Genomic DNA, 17,163 nt, shown 5'->3' on the forward strand with positions numbered 1-17,163 from the left:
TGGCCTGATTGGCCGATGTGGAGGTGATGAAGGTGTGTGAAGAGCGTCCACCAAGAGGTACTGTGGCTGGTCTAAATGTTTGTTAGTGTGACAGATTGTGCATGTTACGTGTCAGGCTAAAGGTTCATACACACGTGTGAAGAAATTTTCCAGAAAAACAGACAAATTATTAATTTCAATACCATAAGCTAAAACAAGATCCAGGGTGTGGTTAAATGGATGAGTAGGTTTGTTTACACCCTGGGTGAAGCCAATAGAGTCCAATAGAGACATGAAAGCCGTGCTAAGACTGTCATTAACAACATCCACATATTGAAATCACCTACAACAATTATTCTATCACTGCTAAGAACTATGTGTGATAGAAATTCTGAATATGGGCCGGGAGGGCGGTAAACTATAACAACTAGAACTGGCTGAAAAGTTCTAGAGACTGGATGTGAAAGACTGAGTGCAAGACTTTCAAAAGAGGTATAATTCAGCTTTGGTGGAGGATTGATTATAAGAGCAGAATTAAAAATAGCTGCTACTCCACCACCTCGACCAGTGTCTCGAGCTATATGAGCATTCAAATGACTGGGAGGGGTGGATTCATTTAAACTAACATATTCATCCTGAGAAAGCCAGGTTTCAGTTAAACAAAGTAAGTCACTGAGTTACAGTTAGATTTACAGTCACAAGGACAGCTATAGTGGCAGGTAAACAGATCTAAAGGAAGCGCAGAGAAGTGTGTAAGACTGCAGCTCTGCATCCTGGTCTGAACTCTGATGAGTTGTCAGGGTTTGGGACTAATAAACTCTGCTATGTTTCTAGATAATAGAGCTGCACCAACCAGAGTAGGATGGATGCCATCTCTAGCTAGCAGACCAGGCTTTCCCCAGAAGGACTGCCAGTTATCTATGAAGCCCACATCGTTTGCTGGACACCACCTCGATAGCCAGCGGTTGAATGAAGACATGCGGCTATACATGTCATCACTGGTCAAATTAGGGAGAGGACCAGAGAAAACTACGGAGTCCGACATCGTCTTAGCAAAACTACACACCGACTCCACATTAACTTTAGTAATTTCCGACTGGCGAAGTCGGGAGTGATTTGTGCCGACATGAATTACAATTTTATCAAATCTACGTTTAGCCTTTGTCAGCAGCTTTAAGTGAGCCATGATGTCGCCCGCTCTGGCCCCGGGTATACACCTAACTATGCCCGCTGACTTCGCTAACTTCACGTTTCTACCCTTCGTCAGTCATGAAAGACTGAAAGGGTATGACAAACTCAGTCACCTGTGTCTTGCTCAGGAGTTAGTGGACGGTTTTTGAGGCTGGAGGTCGGTGATTCGAGTCTTGGTTGGACACCGTGGATTTTAAAGGTTTGATTCAATGTCGAAAAAAGTGGAAAAAATGACATACATACCTATGTCGAAAAACGTAAAAAAACGACACTCATACCTATGTCGAAAAAATTAAAAAAAACGACATACATACCTATGTCGAAAAATGAAGAAACCGACATACATACCTATGTCGAAAAAATTAAAAAAAACGACATACATACCTATGTCGAAAAAATTAAAAAAAACGACATACAAACCTATGTCGAAAAATAATTCCGTATATTTGGACTTTAGAGTTTGACCCACTCCCCATCTGTTTACATGGAGGAGGTGTGGCTTATGACCTATACTGTAAGCAGTCAGCAGGGGGAGCTCTAATAATTTGGCTTCACTCTCAGGTTTCTCTGTCCATCTTAATACACTATCTGTCGTGTTTACACAGAAAAACAAGTATTCACTGCGGGCAGCAAGACGACAAGATGTGGGTGGGATGCTGGGCGACGCCAATTAATTTAGAGCTCGCCAGAAGACAGACTGGGCTTTTTGATGTTTGTAAAATACAAACGCTGCATGTGTTTACGCGTCTTTTGTATTTGTGACTGAGAGAGAAAAGACCAGGCAAGAATTGTACAGTCTCTTCACTGGATTGTGTGTCATGCATATAGTCTCTGCATATGTCAGTGTTTCCTCTGCCTCAATAAAAAAACACCCTTTTTATTATATAAAGCATTTTATATTAATTGTATTTATAATAAAAAGTACTGCAGCTGAAAAGAGAGTCATACACTTGATCCCAAACATAGGCTAGTTCACGAATCGTTTCCGACTCGACGCAATTTGAAAGTGTTTTATTGAGGATTCCTTGCAAGTCTAAATGGCCTCCAGAAAGCCTCAGGAAGGAAGTGAAGACAGTTAGGACCCTCTTGATTTCAGAGTTCAGAAAGTCTCTCATCCTTCTCCAGCTTTGGTAGAAACGACTGGCAGCCTGTACAGTAAAAAAAAAAAAGAGCCTATGAGACGTTGAAATGTCAGGTCAGTTGACATGTGGTTCAAAGGATAAAAAGAGACCAGGGAGAATGAGTGGGAGATGTGTGAGCTCGGCTGTGGGAGAGGATTAATGAAGCAGTCAGGGCAAAGGGAGGAAAATGGACTTTTTTCATTTTTAACGGTGAGATCCATTTGACCACTTTGACTCTTAAAAAGGTGTATAAATGTGCAAATATATAACAGGTTTTGTGTACATATATCCTCTGTGCACATGAGAACGTTACACTACAGGTTCAGAATTGGGAAAAAAAGGTGCTAACAATGATATTTTAATTAGTTTAATGTTACGCTTTATTTTTGCATCACATATTTATTTAAATGCTGCAAGCTTCTTGTGTGTGCTGGACATACATTCAGATTAAAACTTGTCATTTCAAATAGTCATTGAATGAATGGTTTTGTCCTGAGTGTTTAGCTCTTGGGTCTGTACCGGTTATATGCTGCCCCCTTGTGGCATAGGTGAGATATTGCTTCTTTTGAGAAGAGAGAAATACTCCTAATTGGTCAGAGAGTATTAAAAATAGTAAGATATTTTTTTTTATATTGCACTTTTGAAATAAAGTGGTAGACTCATGCTGTCTCATCAGCACCGCCTGGGCTTTTAGCAGACAGAGCTAAAGACACAAACACAGATGGAATGGCAACTAAAATGATGTCAGTTAACGCAAAAGGGGCCTTCAAACTGGCACAGTAAACTGAATATCTTTTAAAATTTAAAAGAGTCATTTAAATGCCTTAAAACATGGCAAACAGCCATATCACAGAAGGTTTCCTACTGTCATTGCAAAAAATACAGACTTAGGGCTACTGCTTTGGTTTAAACTTTGTAAGCCCTCAGGGGGCCTCAACTGGTCTGGGGTCCCAGACAGTGTCCAGCCTTGCATGTGGACTATCAGCTCCTCCGATCCACCAGGGGCAGCATGGTTGATGATCAAAGCTGTGAAAGGAAGAAACAGAAGTGTAGATACTCAGTCATCAGTGTTTTTTTATTTTACATGTGACCATTATTTAACGTAGCTGTCCGTCTTCATGTCTTGGTATAACATTTAGACCACCTTAGTTAATTAAAATGAGAACTGGCGCCATCTGGTGGATGTTTGTAAAGCCTACAAGGAACTGTATTCAGAGAAGTGCATTTTATGGCCAATATATCATTTTACATACGAAGGGCGCCCTCTGGTGGTTACTATTCATATATGTTATGTTATATTTAATGGAGTCGTTCTTCATCGCTTTTTTAAATTTAACTTTTAATCCTCAAATGTTTTGTAAGTTTCTTTTTGTGTCGTTATTATTATTATATTTTTAATCAAGATATTTTAGTGCTAGTCATTAAAACAAAAGTCATGAAGAAAAACAAAGCTGCCCAAACAGACACTATGATGGAGCCATATAAAGATCTGTAGAGTCCTTTTATTTGCTCTACTGTGAACCCCTGAATGTCTTTAAGTATTTATTGTTTTATGTCTGCGTGTAAGATCGCACAAAAAAAATAAATAAATGAAAAACCGGAAGAGCGTCAGAGTGACGTCAGCCAGGTTAATGTTAAGGTGTGCTAATACGTGTGCTAAGGCTACCAGTAAACAGTTTGTACTTTGGTTTTGAATAATGTGAGAAGAAGAAGAAGAAGTGAACACGGTGTTGTTGAGTGAAAGTGACGGAAAGAAGAGGTGTGAGTGTTTGGGTGTGCTGTGTGTGATTGTGATGGGAGACAGGTGTGCGCAGGTATCTGCACATGGACGGACTCTGAGAGGATTGTTGAGGTGAGTCCACCTGTTTGTTTGTTCCTTTGATTTATTCCGCTAAACATTTACCCGTAAACACGTTTCTGTAGTGTTTATTGATTTATGTGCAGAGTAAGAAGAGAAAACAAAGAACAGGAGGGTGTCTCTGAAATCTCCTCTTTTTGTTTTTATTTGTAGATCTGCAGCCTGATTGGACGACACGTCGGGAAGAGATGATGATGGAGTCTCTGCTGAAGATTTAAGATAAGAACATTTGATTAACATGATAAAGACCACCGATTTAGTTAATTAAAATGGGAAATTACGCCATCTGGTTGTTACTAGTATGAATTTCCAAATGTCCACCAGAGGGCGCCGTTTGTATGTAAAATGATATATAAGCCATAAAATGCGTTTCTCTGAATGCAGCATGTCCTCGTAAACGACAAATAAAATGATATATAAACTCCTTTTAAACGGTTAATATTATATATATATATAAGTCTAAAAAGCTATTATATATTGGAGTTTAAACTGCTGTATGAGAAACGTTACACAGTTTTACCTTAGACCTGTATTTAACTGATTCTTCAGAGTTTTTTATTCAACTTTTAACCCCCAAATATGTTTTAAAGTTTCTTTTGGTGTCTTTGACATTTTTAATCAACATACATTTTAGTGCTAATTGTTAATATATATATATTTAAACTGCTTATTAAAGTAATAATTTAAATAAGTCCTTCCTGTTAAACGTAAATGATGATTTAAACATATGATGGAATCATTTATAATTTAAACATTTTATTCCAGCTACAAGTTTTTGAATTAAAGCTTGTCAACCTTCAGTGTATACACTTAATATTTAATGATAGACGATAATCAAATGATTTTTATCAAACTCTAAATATATTAAAGTATAAATCGGTGAATCATAAAACTTAGTCACAGTTTTGAAAGATGTCTTTTTATTAAAACAGTTTTCTCTTGTTAATCTTCAGTATTTATCAAATATATTCTTTGTTGTATTTGACGTCAGGAACTAAAATGTGTTTCTCTTCCTCTGCAGGAAGTCCAGCGACGTCGGTGTAGATCTGAGGCCTGATTGGACGACACGTTGAGAAGAAGGATCGTTGAAGTGATGATGGAGTCTCTGCTGAAGATTTAAGATAAGAACATTTAATCAACATGATAAAGACTGTGAAGAGTTTGTGCAGCTGTGGACTTGAGTTCAGTTTTAAAAGCAGCCTGGTGAAATGAACAAAGTGACCACTAGAGGGCGCCTTTTAATCACGAGTCATTGACAGCCTGTGATTAAAGAAATGATAATACAGCTCTAGTGCCAGTGATCTAATGTTTAGGTTGTGGATCAGAAGGAATAGATGCTAAGTTTACAAAATAACATGAGTCCTCTGTTTTCTTCTAAAAGCATGAAGTAGAGAACATATAATATTAGTGTTTAATGGGAGGATGAGAAAGAAACATGGGTTCACTGAATCCTAAAGAAAAGAGTGAAATGAACAGCTGACTTGATGTTGACGTCACATCCTGGTGTTTCTGATGTCTGTTAGTCATGTGGGATAAAGTGAAGTAAACGCTGAGTGTGTTGAAGATGAACTCCCATCCTGACCTCTGTGTTTGTTTTGTGTGTTTCAGGTGAGCTGCTGAACCTCTGTGGTAAGATGATTTGTCTCTGTTAGAAAGTGTTTAGTGTGTTGAATTAGAATAAAGTCATGTTTACATGAAACGTGCTCTCTGACTCTACTCATTACATATTCAATGATAGCCTGGAGGGCAACATGTATTAGAAATGTAAATAAAGGTGCAGAGGTTCAGGATGTAGATGATTTACACCACACGTCGTCAGTTTGTTCTTCAGCAGAGGTAAAAGTGTGAGGCTTCATTATGAGCAGTATGTTTATTGAAAGCTTCATTGATCAGAAGTGTTAATGATGGCGTGATGTCTGCGAGGAGTTTAGGGATCCTTCTCACGTCTAGATGCAGAAAAGTCAGTTCACCTGCCCCGAGTCCGAGCTGAACACCTGCGGGAGCAGAGTACAAAGAGTCAGTCGTGTCTTGGCGCGGCAGCGGCACGCGGCAGGGCAAAAGCAGGGGAAAGGCCACTTGTCCTGCGCCACTTGGCCGAGCACACGTAAGCCGGCCCCGGCCAGGTATGCTGCCCGATTCACCCCAGAACCACCGTGAGTACTTTTCAAAACACTTAGTCACTTTTTCTTTATGCTAATGCTAGCTAACATGTGCTTTACCCATTTGCTTGTTTCTTTTACAGGTCTGTGTGCTGCTTTGGAAACTGAGGACATGTGCAGATTAAAAATCTTTCAACCTCTTGTGTAGAATTTTTCAAAGTGAAAAACACCTGACAGATTAGCTTTAGCATCACACTGCTAACGTTTAAGTAAACCTACACTTAATTAGATAAACACCATACTTACATGAACAGGAGAGACTTCTCATGCAGAGTCACTTTTAAAACCTGAAGACACTTTCACAGCAGGAAATGTTAAATATTCAGCATGCTCAACCTAACCACACTATTCTTTGTTTTACACATCTGTGTGCTGCTTTGGAAACTCAACTACTTTCAACATGTTTTCATTAAAAATGTTTCAACCACTTGTAGAGTATTTTTCAAAGTGAAAAACACCTGTCAGTTTAGCTTTAGCATCACACTGATAAAATTTAACAAAACATACACTCGCTTACATCAACAGGACAACAGTTACTTTAAAAACCTGAAGACACATCCACAGCAAGAAATGTTAATTCTTCAGCAAAAAACATTCAGTCAAACTTGTCTTTGTTTAAACACCTCAAAGGAAAATGACAGAATATGTAAACCTTCTCTAAGAAAAATAAATGACCTATTGGTAGCAGATGAGTAGGACTGTTCTGTCAAACAAAAGGAGTACAGTCAGGTTCACTTACTTAGCTGACCCAACATTAAAGGCAGGGTTGCAAGAGAGGCTTGATTGGTTTATAGAGGAAATGAGCTGCCTTTAACAGCATATCAGACTTCTAAATGACAGAATAGTTACTTTTAAGATCACTTTTGTTACCATACAGTTGATGTATTCTCAGGGACGCCTCTTCCTCCTGCTGAGAAGGATTTCTGGAAAAAAGGAGGCAGACAGCTTGTGTAAAACATTTTGTGTTGTCATGTGACCCTACAGATGAACTTAATAAAAGTGTGTTCACATACTGTGTGGTTGTGTCTGCGTTTAACATGATGTAAAAGTTGTTCTGCTAACAATAACAGAGCATGTGAGATGTCAACTTTCATAATTGATATGAATGCAGCTTATATGCGTCCAACATTTGACTGAGTCTTTTGAAATCAATCATGGGAGGAAGTAGTGAACTTACAAGTGTAGCTGCATGGTGAACCCAGACTGGATCAGGCTCCTCACCGTCCTGTGTGACTCTCAGCGGAACATTTCATGTCCATCAGTGTGCTGGTTAAAAGGAAGAGGACCCCCATACTGAGACAAAGAAGACATCACGGATTGGATTAAACCTTCCATAACAAAAGTCCTTCATCACACAGCACTGCTCTGTGATGAAGGATACATGGACAGGTATTGGAATATATACCTGTACATGTTCTCATACCAATTACTTTTTCTCACGTCTTTTCTTGTTAGACGCACAAAATGCCAATATCATCTCTCCTATGAACATATGAACACAGTCTCTGAATCAGCAGTTTAGTGGACGAGATGGAAGAATTAACTTCATACAACACAACAGATCAACATCAGCTAATAACATCTGTTCATGTCTGATGAACATGAGCAGACAACATTCAGGGATCACTGTAACTTTATAAATGTAGTTATCAATGTACCTATAAGGAAAACATGTAGGGCCATTATGTATTTGTGTAGCTGATGTGGTCTTAAGGATTGTCCACACAATAAGGTCAGTCCATTGTTTAGTTCATTCATTAACGTGACACTTTACACAAAACACATTTGCATCTAATTGTATGAAACAAAAACCTGATTTGTACTTGGGGGTTTTTCTTTTGTAATTGTTTAAGAGTCATGTATTCTTTCTGCTTGACAAATAAATCACAGCTGGTCACAAATGACCGGAAATTCACCGACACACTTCCGTCTAGATTCAAGAGTTTCACTTCCTCACTTCAAACACAAACTACAAAGAATAATCCACTCACCCCTCCGTGTCCTGGAGAAGACTTCTGCTGAGAACAATCCAGTGAATTTTCACAGCTTTCACACGCGTTCAACTCTGTTTACAGATTCTCTCTGCTCCACTGATTTTACTTCCGCTTCGTCGCGAAACTTCTACGTCATATCCGGGACCGAACACCTGTCGAAAGTTTTTTCATTCAAAAACTTTATTGAACGTTTCTTTTAGTACAAACGTAGAAAACTTTTTTTTTTTTCCATTCAAAAACTTTATTGAACGTTTCTTTTAGTACAAACGTAGAAAACAAGTACATCAGAATTGCAACGTCAACATCCAGCACTTCATTTCAAAATAGAGAAAATAAATGACAATCTTAAGAAATAATAAATGAGGTCTGAACTGAGAAGAAAAAGGAAATTAAGGAGAAATAAATAGTAAATGAAATATACAAGGGTATGTAATGTTAGTTGTCTAATACTTTGGGAAAGTTTTTCAAAATATCGTATATAATTTTTGCTTTTTTTCCATTAATTAGTTTTAAGGACTTGAGATAAAGTTTGAAATCATTCAGAAAAGAGACAAAATTGGGGGATGACTTTAAAAATCTATTCTTGTGAATAAAGAATTTTGCCAGACACAGAATCAAATTAAGACAAAGTTCCTCATTTGTATTGTTTGAGATTCCAAATGTAATATCATCTCTGGAGATGGAAGGTAGACGTGACGATATTCCCTTTGTGATCCATTTATGGACCTCAACCCAGAATGTATGAGTCACATCACATGAGAAAAAGATATGGTCCGTGGTTTCTATGTCACTTTTGCAGAATGAACAGATGTTATCTTCAATATTGAAGCGTAACCTAAGTAATTCTTTGGATGGGTAGATGTCATTCATGATTTTGAAATGTATTTCTTTAGTTTTAGGGGGTAAAGGTAGTTTGAGATACAAAGATCTTAGTTTGCCAACAGAACCTTCATCAAATTTATTCAAGATGTTATTTTTGTTTTGCTTTCCTGGGAATGATTTGTCCGTGAATGATTTTCTTATGAAGGATTATTACACTTTTTATCCCATATTAGAATACCTTGAATTGAAAGTGGAGCCAATCGCGGTTGAATAGTCTGATGTGTCATTATATTTTTCGTCAGGAAGACAAATTCTTGAGGAAGTGCTTTTTGTAGCTTATCAAAATCCGCTTTCATTGGGTTGAAGTTATGTTTTGTGCAGAATTGATCATAGTTTAATAAGTGACCATTGTCATCCATCAAGTCAACCAGGGACCAAATACCTTTTCTAAACCAATCTTCAAAAAACAAAGATTTCTTTCTGTATAGTACATATCTATTATTCCAGAGTACAGTGGAGTGGGGTGAGAAGTTATGGACATATAACAATTTCCAATACAATAATATTTGTTTATGGAACTCTGATAAAGAAATAGGAAGTTTGTTGATGTCAAAATCTGTGACAAGAAGAAATTTTAACCCTCCAATTTTACTAAATAAATGATTTGGAATACAGAACCAGAAGGAGTTGCTATGTTGGATCCAGGCTTTTATCCAGTTTATTTTTAAAGTTCCATTAAGACAGTCAAAGTCAATAACTTTCAGGCACACCTGTCGAAAGTGCGTTCAGTGATTTCTGAAACAACCAATAGGTGACGGGCAGTTTAATGAATATTACATCGCCGTGTGTTAAGGATGTTATACAGCATATGAACTATTCCTCTGGCTGCCTGGAGAAGTAGAGAAAGTCACAGAGATCACCTGCTGAGCAGGAAGTGGAAACAATCATCTGTAATCACTTTCTACAATCATTTTTTGCTTACTCACTGACACTAAAGTAGTGTTTGTCCTAATGTAAGCGTTTATTCATTCAACCTGAAACAGCTGTGACAAGAGCTACACACGTTTACTCTTCAAGCAAAAGCAGAACAAATATATCTAAATATTTACCGATATTTATTTATCGATTTTGAATAAAACACATTAAGTCCATTTACTTTGTTAATGAAGTACACACTGTTGTATTTGTGCATATTATTAGGGATCTTTTCTATGATTGATAGTAGATTTGCACATTTCCCAGGTTTTAATAGACCTTGAAGCAGAGTAGAGTAGATGTTATGATTCTTCGTTACCTAGCAACCGGGATGACCACGCCTCCTCAGCAAAGATAAAAGTTTGTCTTTTCCCTGCTCTGAGATTGTTTCTAAATCACTTCTAGGCTGAGTTATCTCTGAATGTTTGTGAATGAAGTTCAACATCGTCACCACAAAGACAAAAGAGGAAGAAAAAAAACAAGAGACTGAGTGGGACAGTCACAGTGAGGACAGGGGGCCGTTCTTCACTCTGACTTGTACATTTCTTTTTATTCTTAGTCGTTGTTAAAAACACATGAACAATCTCCAGTAAAACAAATTCCACTAACTCTTCTTTTCCTCCTCGAGAGCAGCACCAAGCGTCTCCACAAAACGATGCACGTCCATGAACGTGTTGTAAAGCGGCACAGGGGCCACTCGCAGCACGCTCGGCTCCCTCATGTCACACTGAAACACACCAAACACAATGTCATGCAGGATAATAATATATATTTTATATCATTTACACAGGCAAAAAAAACAACATAATAATCTAATATTTTATTTAGATTCACATCGTAGCATCAAACACTTATACTTATAACACACGCATATATTCCCAGGAGATTAGCACACAGACTAATTAAGACTTTTTTAGTCAACTTCATCACTGCAGTTTTGCTTCATTTCAATAATTATTTAAAAAACTTCACACAACTTACAGCGACACCCCTCCTCTCGAGCTCTCCAAAAACCTTCTTGATGGGGACAGAGAAGCACAGTGACAACTGGCATCCTCTCTGCTCGGGGTCAGAGGGCGTGATGATGCGTACGTGAGGCTTCTCAGGCTGGGCGGGGTCTTGGGTGTAGTAATGGCGGATCAGAAACTCCAGGTAGCCCGTCAACAGGATGGACTTCTTACGCAAACACTTCATACTGCTCATTTTAAACACCTGATGACGCAAACACCAAGAGGTACATCTAGTCCACATGAGGAACACACAAGCTTTTCATTTCTGACAACTTTCAAACCTTATCCTACCTCCAAACTGGCCTGCAGAGGACAGACCAGTAGGATGGACTGGTTGGAGAGCCTGAAGCCGCTTACGCCAGGCTGCAGATCCATCACTGACAACACAGAGAAACATCAAGTCAAAGGACTTCTTCATGGACAGGCTGTAATACTAAAGGAAACCACACGATGGCACACAAACCTTGAAAACAACACATGGCTTTCCACGACTGTCAAACCAGTCAAAGTTTTATGAGCTGTGTGGATAATGAAAACATTGCCTTTATTACCGTTATTCATCTGGAAGCGACTCTTCAGGTTGTGTCCCCACCAGCCGGTCAGCCTGCAGCACACAGACAAACATGACATGTTTTCTTTCACTGGTTTATTTTATATTCCTACGATCAAACACAGTCTGACAAAAGGTTATTCACTCACGCCGGTTTGATGGTGTCGTTGTGCTTGTTGTGGATAAACGCTCCGGCGATACCTCCAGCTCCTGAGTTTAAGTACTGACAGAAAGACAGGCGTTACATTAACATGCATTAGAAGTGTCCTGTGATGAGTCCTTACATTTAACCGTACCTTATAGGAGCACCAACAGGCAAAGTCCACGTCCCACTCGTGCAGCTTCAGCTCCACGTTTCCTGCAGCGTGAGCACAATCGAACCCGACGTAACAACCCTGACCAGCACACAGGACAAACTGACTGCATTAGTTCTCTCAGGGTTTTAACACCATGCACAAAATAAGTTCTGACGTGTGTTTGTCACCTTCTTGTGTCCAGCCTCAGTGATGGCGGCCATGTTGAACAGCTGTCCCGTGTAGTACTGGACTCCACTGAACATCACCACGGCGATGGAGTCTCCCTCCTTCTCGATCACGTCCAGGATGTCCTCGGTCCTCAGCGTGTCTTCTCCCTGAGTGGGAGCAACAATCTCCATCAGTGGGACTGATCACAGTCTGTAAACATCAGTATGACTGGAAGAACTATCGTACCGGTCTGGGTGACAGCAGCAGCATGCTCTTCTGAGGGTCGAATCCTCGCAGTCTGATCTGAGACTCGACGGCGTACTGAGGACACAAGAGACACACAAACAATGAAGCAGGCTTGTTCATAACTTAATGACAAGTGGGTTAAAAAAAAGTCCTGCTCTGAGCTCTTTCAAGCCCCTTCTGCTGCACTAAAGGCTGCTGGTGTGTCACTGAGACATGATGCACCAGGTACAGACTGCATTAACATGCAGCTTGAGATCTTTAATCACAGCTGTACTGCACTAACACTGTAGTCATGACATGACAGATCACGTCTTTTACCATGCAGAGGGTTTCACTTCACTGACCGCCGTCACACAGAAGGAGTCAAAGTTCATCAGGAGAACAACCAGCCAGTAAAAAAGAAGTGTTGGAGAGGACTTTACAGAAACCTTCACCCAAACATCACCTTTCATTTGACCACTTTACAGACCATCAAACACGTCGGTCTAATAAAGTCCATCTTTGCAGCGTTTGGACTTTTTCACTCACATGGTCTGAAGGAAAGGCTTTGTCCTCCAGGAGGATTTTGTGCCGAGCTGCAGTCGGTTTGTAGAAGGAAAGCTGCAGAAACAACATATTCAATACTTTCACATGTCTTAAACCAACTTTATTTCAGCCACATGAGTTCACAAAAGAGCGCATCGTACCAGAAGAAGATGTAAATTCACCGTCAGGCCGTTCATCAGAGCCACTTCCTCAGGTTCAGCTCCTGAAACAAACACACACCTTTAACTTTTCTCATCATCAAACACTCCAACGTGAAGCTCTAAAAACAATTAACGACTTCTTCTCTCTGTCATGAAGATCATAAAGTCAAACTGCAGCATCCTGTCAGCGTGCACGAGCTGTGTTTGTCCATGCACGCTGGTTTAAAGACCTCCACGTGAACTTTGGAGCCGACATAAAGTGCAGCGACCTCATCGAGCAGCTGCACACAAACAGCCATCAAAAGCTGTCATAGCAGGATCATTAGGGCGTGTTTCTCACCGACCACTTCAGCCATCATTTCCTCCATATTGTTTTCAGCCCACGCCCACGGCCTGGACCCCACTGTGTGACCGTGGACTCCCCTGTAACACACATTAATTAAGCCATGCAGCTCCACAGGTATTTCTCTTTGAAGACGATGAAAGAGGAGCAACGTACGCCTTGGCCCACATCTCCAGCTCCTCCTCCAGGTACTTCCTCGCCTTTCTGGGCTGAAGACCCAACGAGTTTCCCACCAAGTACATGCACTCTTTACCAACGTCGTCCACCAGCTTTTTATCAGCTGACAAAAAAAACAACAACAAAACATCAGGTTAGTTTTTCACGCAGCTAGATAACGCAGGAATTCAAATGAACGTGCAAAAACGTTGGGACTCACAGGGAGGTAAATCAGCTATTTTAGGGACATGGAAATGATCCCGCAGACGTCTCAGGCTGTCGCGTTCGTCGAGGAACGCAGCCACTTCTGCAGACGTCGCGCTGCATCCCAGAGAGGCAGAAACTCGCTCAAAGGTTTCTGTCGGAGTCAAGCCTTCAAACTTCTCCATCACTGCTGACCTGCAGAGACAACAGGAAACTTTAAGCCACGTTATGAGCTGTAATGAATGCATGTAAAGGAGTAAGATGATTGTTTGCACCACAACGTCTCTCTCTTAAAAACACCAAACATGTCCTTTCACTCCACAGAGGTCAGGACAAACTGCAGGAACATTTTCTCGATTTCTTGATGAAACAACTTTGAACATGTAATAAACACTGACTTCATCTCTGCAGGGATCCGTCCTGTAAACTCAAACAAAAAGGAGACACTCAGGGATCTAAATCAGAGGAAGTATTCACAGTTTCACTGATGTTTGCGTAACGTAAAGATCCGCTCACAAGCACTTTTTTAAATCTGCACAATCAGCAGCTACAAAGTCCACTGTGTTACATTCCCATGCTCCTACAGAAGCCCTGAATGGACAAACATGACCCAACTTCTTCACACTGTGATCCAACCTGCCACACAAATATCACATTACACTCAATCCTTCATTCTGCTCTTTAAAGCTGAATCACTTCAAAATGTTGACATTTAATGAAGTCCACTTTACACACTCTCAACATCAACTTCCTTCTTTTACTTCACATTCATCGTACTCTGTGTTACAGTGAATCCTGACAGCTGTTACCTTCAGATGACCGTCGTCTTCGCACACTGAGTGAAATCTCTGCTCCTCTGAGCACGCTCTTTAGCCTCTGTGTGTGTGTGTGTGTGTGTGTGTGTGAACCGCTGCACGTTAATCATTGTCCTCATAAATCCACCCGGGCTCGACTGGATCACACTCAGATTCCGGTGACCAAACGCCCATCTGTGAGGCAATAACAACTTTCACTTCCCCCCTTTTTTGTTTTTTTTTGTTTTAAACTTCTTGTTTTGGTGCTTTCACTTTCAGGCGAGGAAGTCCAAACTGTTCTTCCTGCAGCTCGGCTCGCTCCTATTTCAAACTGATAACACATTCAGAAAGCTGTATGAAATAACACCATCTAAACAGAGACAGAGGAGTTGACTGAAACAGCACTGCATGTTAAACCACCTCCGTCCACTAGAGGGCAGCAGAGTGTAACCTCATTGAATAAAGCTGTCCACATTTTAAACACATTCATGACTTCCAGCACAAAAACAGAAATGTTTCTGTGCATTACGTTCTTTTGTTCGCATCGTTTAAGGACAATGAAAACACACCTGATTCAATCTATAAATGTTTTTTATAACGCAGCTGAAGGCAGGTGTCATTAGCACACAGAGGATTTACTGTTTCTGCTACCTGATTGGTTGACTCTCCTCCAACTATAAGTGTACAACAACACTCGTAAACACGTGCTATGTTGAAACTCTCGACCCTTCTGTGAGATAAACACACTTTCAAACCCCTCAAACGTGACCTTCAGTAAGATGACCTTCAGGGTCAAGCTCGTTGACTTCTGCCCTCGTCCTGTTTACACACCCTTAATGATCTTCTTCAGACCAACAGCAGGAACTTCTCTTCTTCACCGAAAACTGCAAATCAGCCTGTTCGTCTCTCTTTGCTCCAACTGCAACCTTCAAGAGGATGCATCACTTTAAAAACTCCCTTATAACACAAAGTTAGGACATTTTAAACTTTGATGGCATGTTCACTTGTAAACTCGGCGTTACGGGGAAACACGAGCGTACAGGATGCAGACGTGTTCAGAATGAGTCACATTCTTTTAAGAGAGCACAAACAAGATGGTTGCAAGATGTTTGGGGCATCACTACATGCCTCTAGTGTGTTCTCTGCTTGTTGTTCTCACAGTAAAGGAGGATGTGTGACATCTGGAAACGCTCAGGAGGCAGGACCCCCCCCCCCCCCTGTCGTTTCTCAGGGCACAGACATCAAAGGAGGTGGCAGATAATGTTTTCTCTCCTCCAGCAAGCAGCTACCAGCCCCGCTCCCTCATAGACCTTCAGCAGCTTCTCGGGACTCTAATGTGCATGAGTCAGCACTTTTTCAGCACGTGCACGACTCGTATGACGAGGACACGTTGGTGCAGAACAGACGGACGACGAGATTCTGTGTTCATGCGTTTAGTTCGTCTTCTTCCCGACTTTAACAAAAACTGCAACATCCACTGAGGGGCTGTGATTAATGCTCTGATATCTCCATGGTAACCGTGTCAACATACATGAATGTGAATCATAACCAAACTGACAAGTCATCACGTTTCAACATGCAGACGGCGACTTTGAAATTCATCTGTGAGCCCAGATTAACAACTCAATCTGACGTCTCATGACAGGTGAAATCGGAGGGTCCGAGACGTTCTCACAGTTTTGCAGCAGAGACAGAATGACAAGGCGCGCGGCTGTAACACCTGCTGCTCGGCTCTGTGATTTAGTGGAAAGGTATGTTGTCTTTGTCTCTGCAGCCTCGTGCTCCTGGTGTTTACTGCAAACTCAGGACGACCACCTTCTCCGTGTGGGCTCTGCAGGTTCTCACCTCCACACGCTGAGAACTCCTCAGTCACAACCTCGAATGTTTTCAGTCACATGAAGAGATAATGAGCCGAGGCACATGAAGCCTGAACCAGTCTCCTTTCTTTAAATTCAAATCTCTTTCCAGGAACTGCAGCTGAATAAGAACAATATTTAAACGCTGTATTTTAAGTCTTAAAAAGCTACGTGGCTTCTTCATTAAATCCACTTAAGTCCCACAAGGCCATCAAGTTTAAAACTCTCTTTTTTTGCAAAGACATTTGGTTAGAAAATAACATTATAGCCGACAGAAGTCAGACATGTTCACATTCAGAGTTAAAACCTAAATAAACCTAAAAACTACACATTCAGAACATTTAAAGTCGCTCTCATTGACATGTAGAAAAAAAATTCTTCATGAAATCCCTGAAAGGAAAATAAAACTTTCCATTCATCCATCATGTTTGTTTCCTCTGTGATCCTGACACTTTATATCTCACATACTGAGTGCATGAGGTCTGCCTGTTTATACTGTTACTGTAAAGTCTGCTGGATGATTTTTACACTAATTCATGTTTACGCCTCCAGCTGCTGATTACAGTCATTCATCAGAGAAAGGCACGACATGTCCAGAGTCACTGAGTCATCTTAGCTGCAGAAAATGTTTGTTTGTAGAAACATGAGATGTGTAACGTCTTCTTTAATTGTTAGCATATTTTCTTTTCTTTTTTTGGTGCATGTACTTTTACGCACAGAACTGCGTCGTTATGGTCCTAAAAGCTCTCTAAGTT

General features: G+C 40.4%; 1 protein-coding gene and 2 long non-coding RNA genes across 3 annotated transcripts; 1 reads left to right on the forward strand and 2 right to left on the reverse strand.

Annotated features, from left to right (window-relative positions):
* The first annotated feature begins 6,099 nt into the window (after positions 1–6,099).
* LOC306819036 lies at positions 6,100–6,452 on the forward strand. The gene is made up of 2 exons (XR_013778469.1): positions 6,100–6,302; positions 6,392–6,452. It is a non-coding gene; the product is annotated as an uncharacterized lncRNA (long non-coding RNA).
* Positions 6,453–7,104: 652 nt separating this feature from the next.
* On the reverse strand, positions 7,105–8,441 carry LOC306819044. Its single transcript, XR_013778477.1, has 3 exons — positions 8,300–8,441; positions 7,486–7,601; positions 7,105–7,231 (listed from the first exon to the last, which is right to left on the reverse strand). It is a non-coding gene; the product is annotated as an uncharacterized lncRNA (long non-coding RNA).
* A 2,262-nt stretch (positions 8,442–10,703) lies between these two features.
* kynu (kynureninase) lies at positions 10,704–14,055 on the reverse strand (the record flags this gene model as incomplete). Its single annotated transcript, XM_079336529.1, has 14 exons — positions 14,034–14,055; positions 13,775–13,953; positions 13,555–13,678; positions 13,396–13,478; positions 13,056–13,117; positions 12,898–12,969; positions 12,370–12,444; positions 12,144–12,290; positions 11,956–12,054; positions 11,809–11,882; positions 11,661–11,713; positions 11,401–11,486; positions 11,081–11,311; positions 10,704–10,826 (listed from the first exon to the last, which is right to left on the reverse strand). The coding sequence occupies exons 2-14, from the start codon at positions 13,941–13,943 to the stop codon at positions 10,704–10,706; spliced, it is 1,398 nt and encodes a 465-aa protein (XP_079192655.1). The 5' UTR covers positions 13,944–13,953; positions 14,034–14,055.
* Positions 14,056–17,163: the final 3,108 nt, after the last annotated feature.

This window comes from Symphodus melops, assembly GCF_947650265.1.
Source record: "Symphodus melops genome assembly, chromosome: 23".
NCBI lineage: Eukaryota > Metazoa > Chordata > Actinopteri > Labriformes > Labridae > Symphodus > Symphodus melops.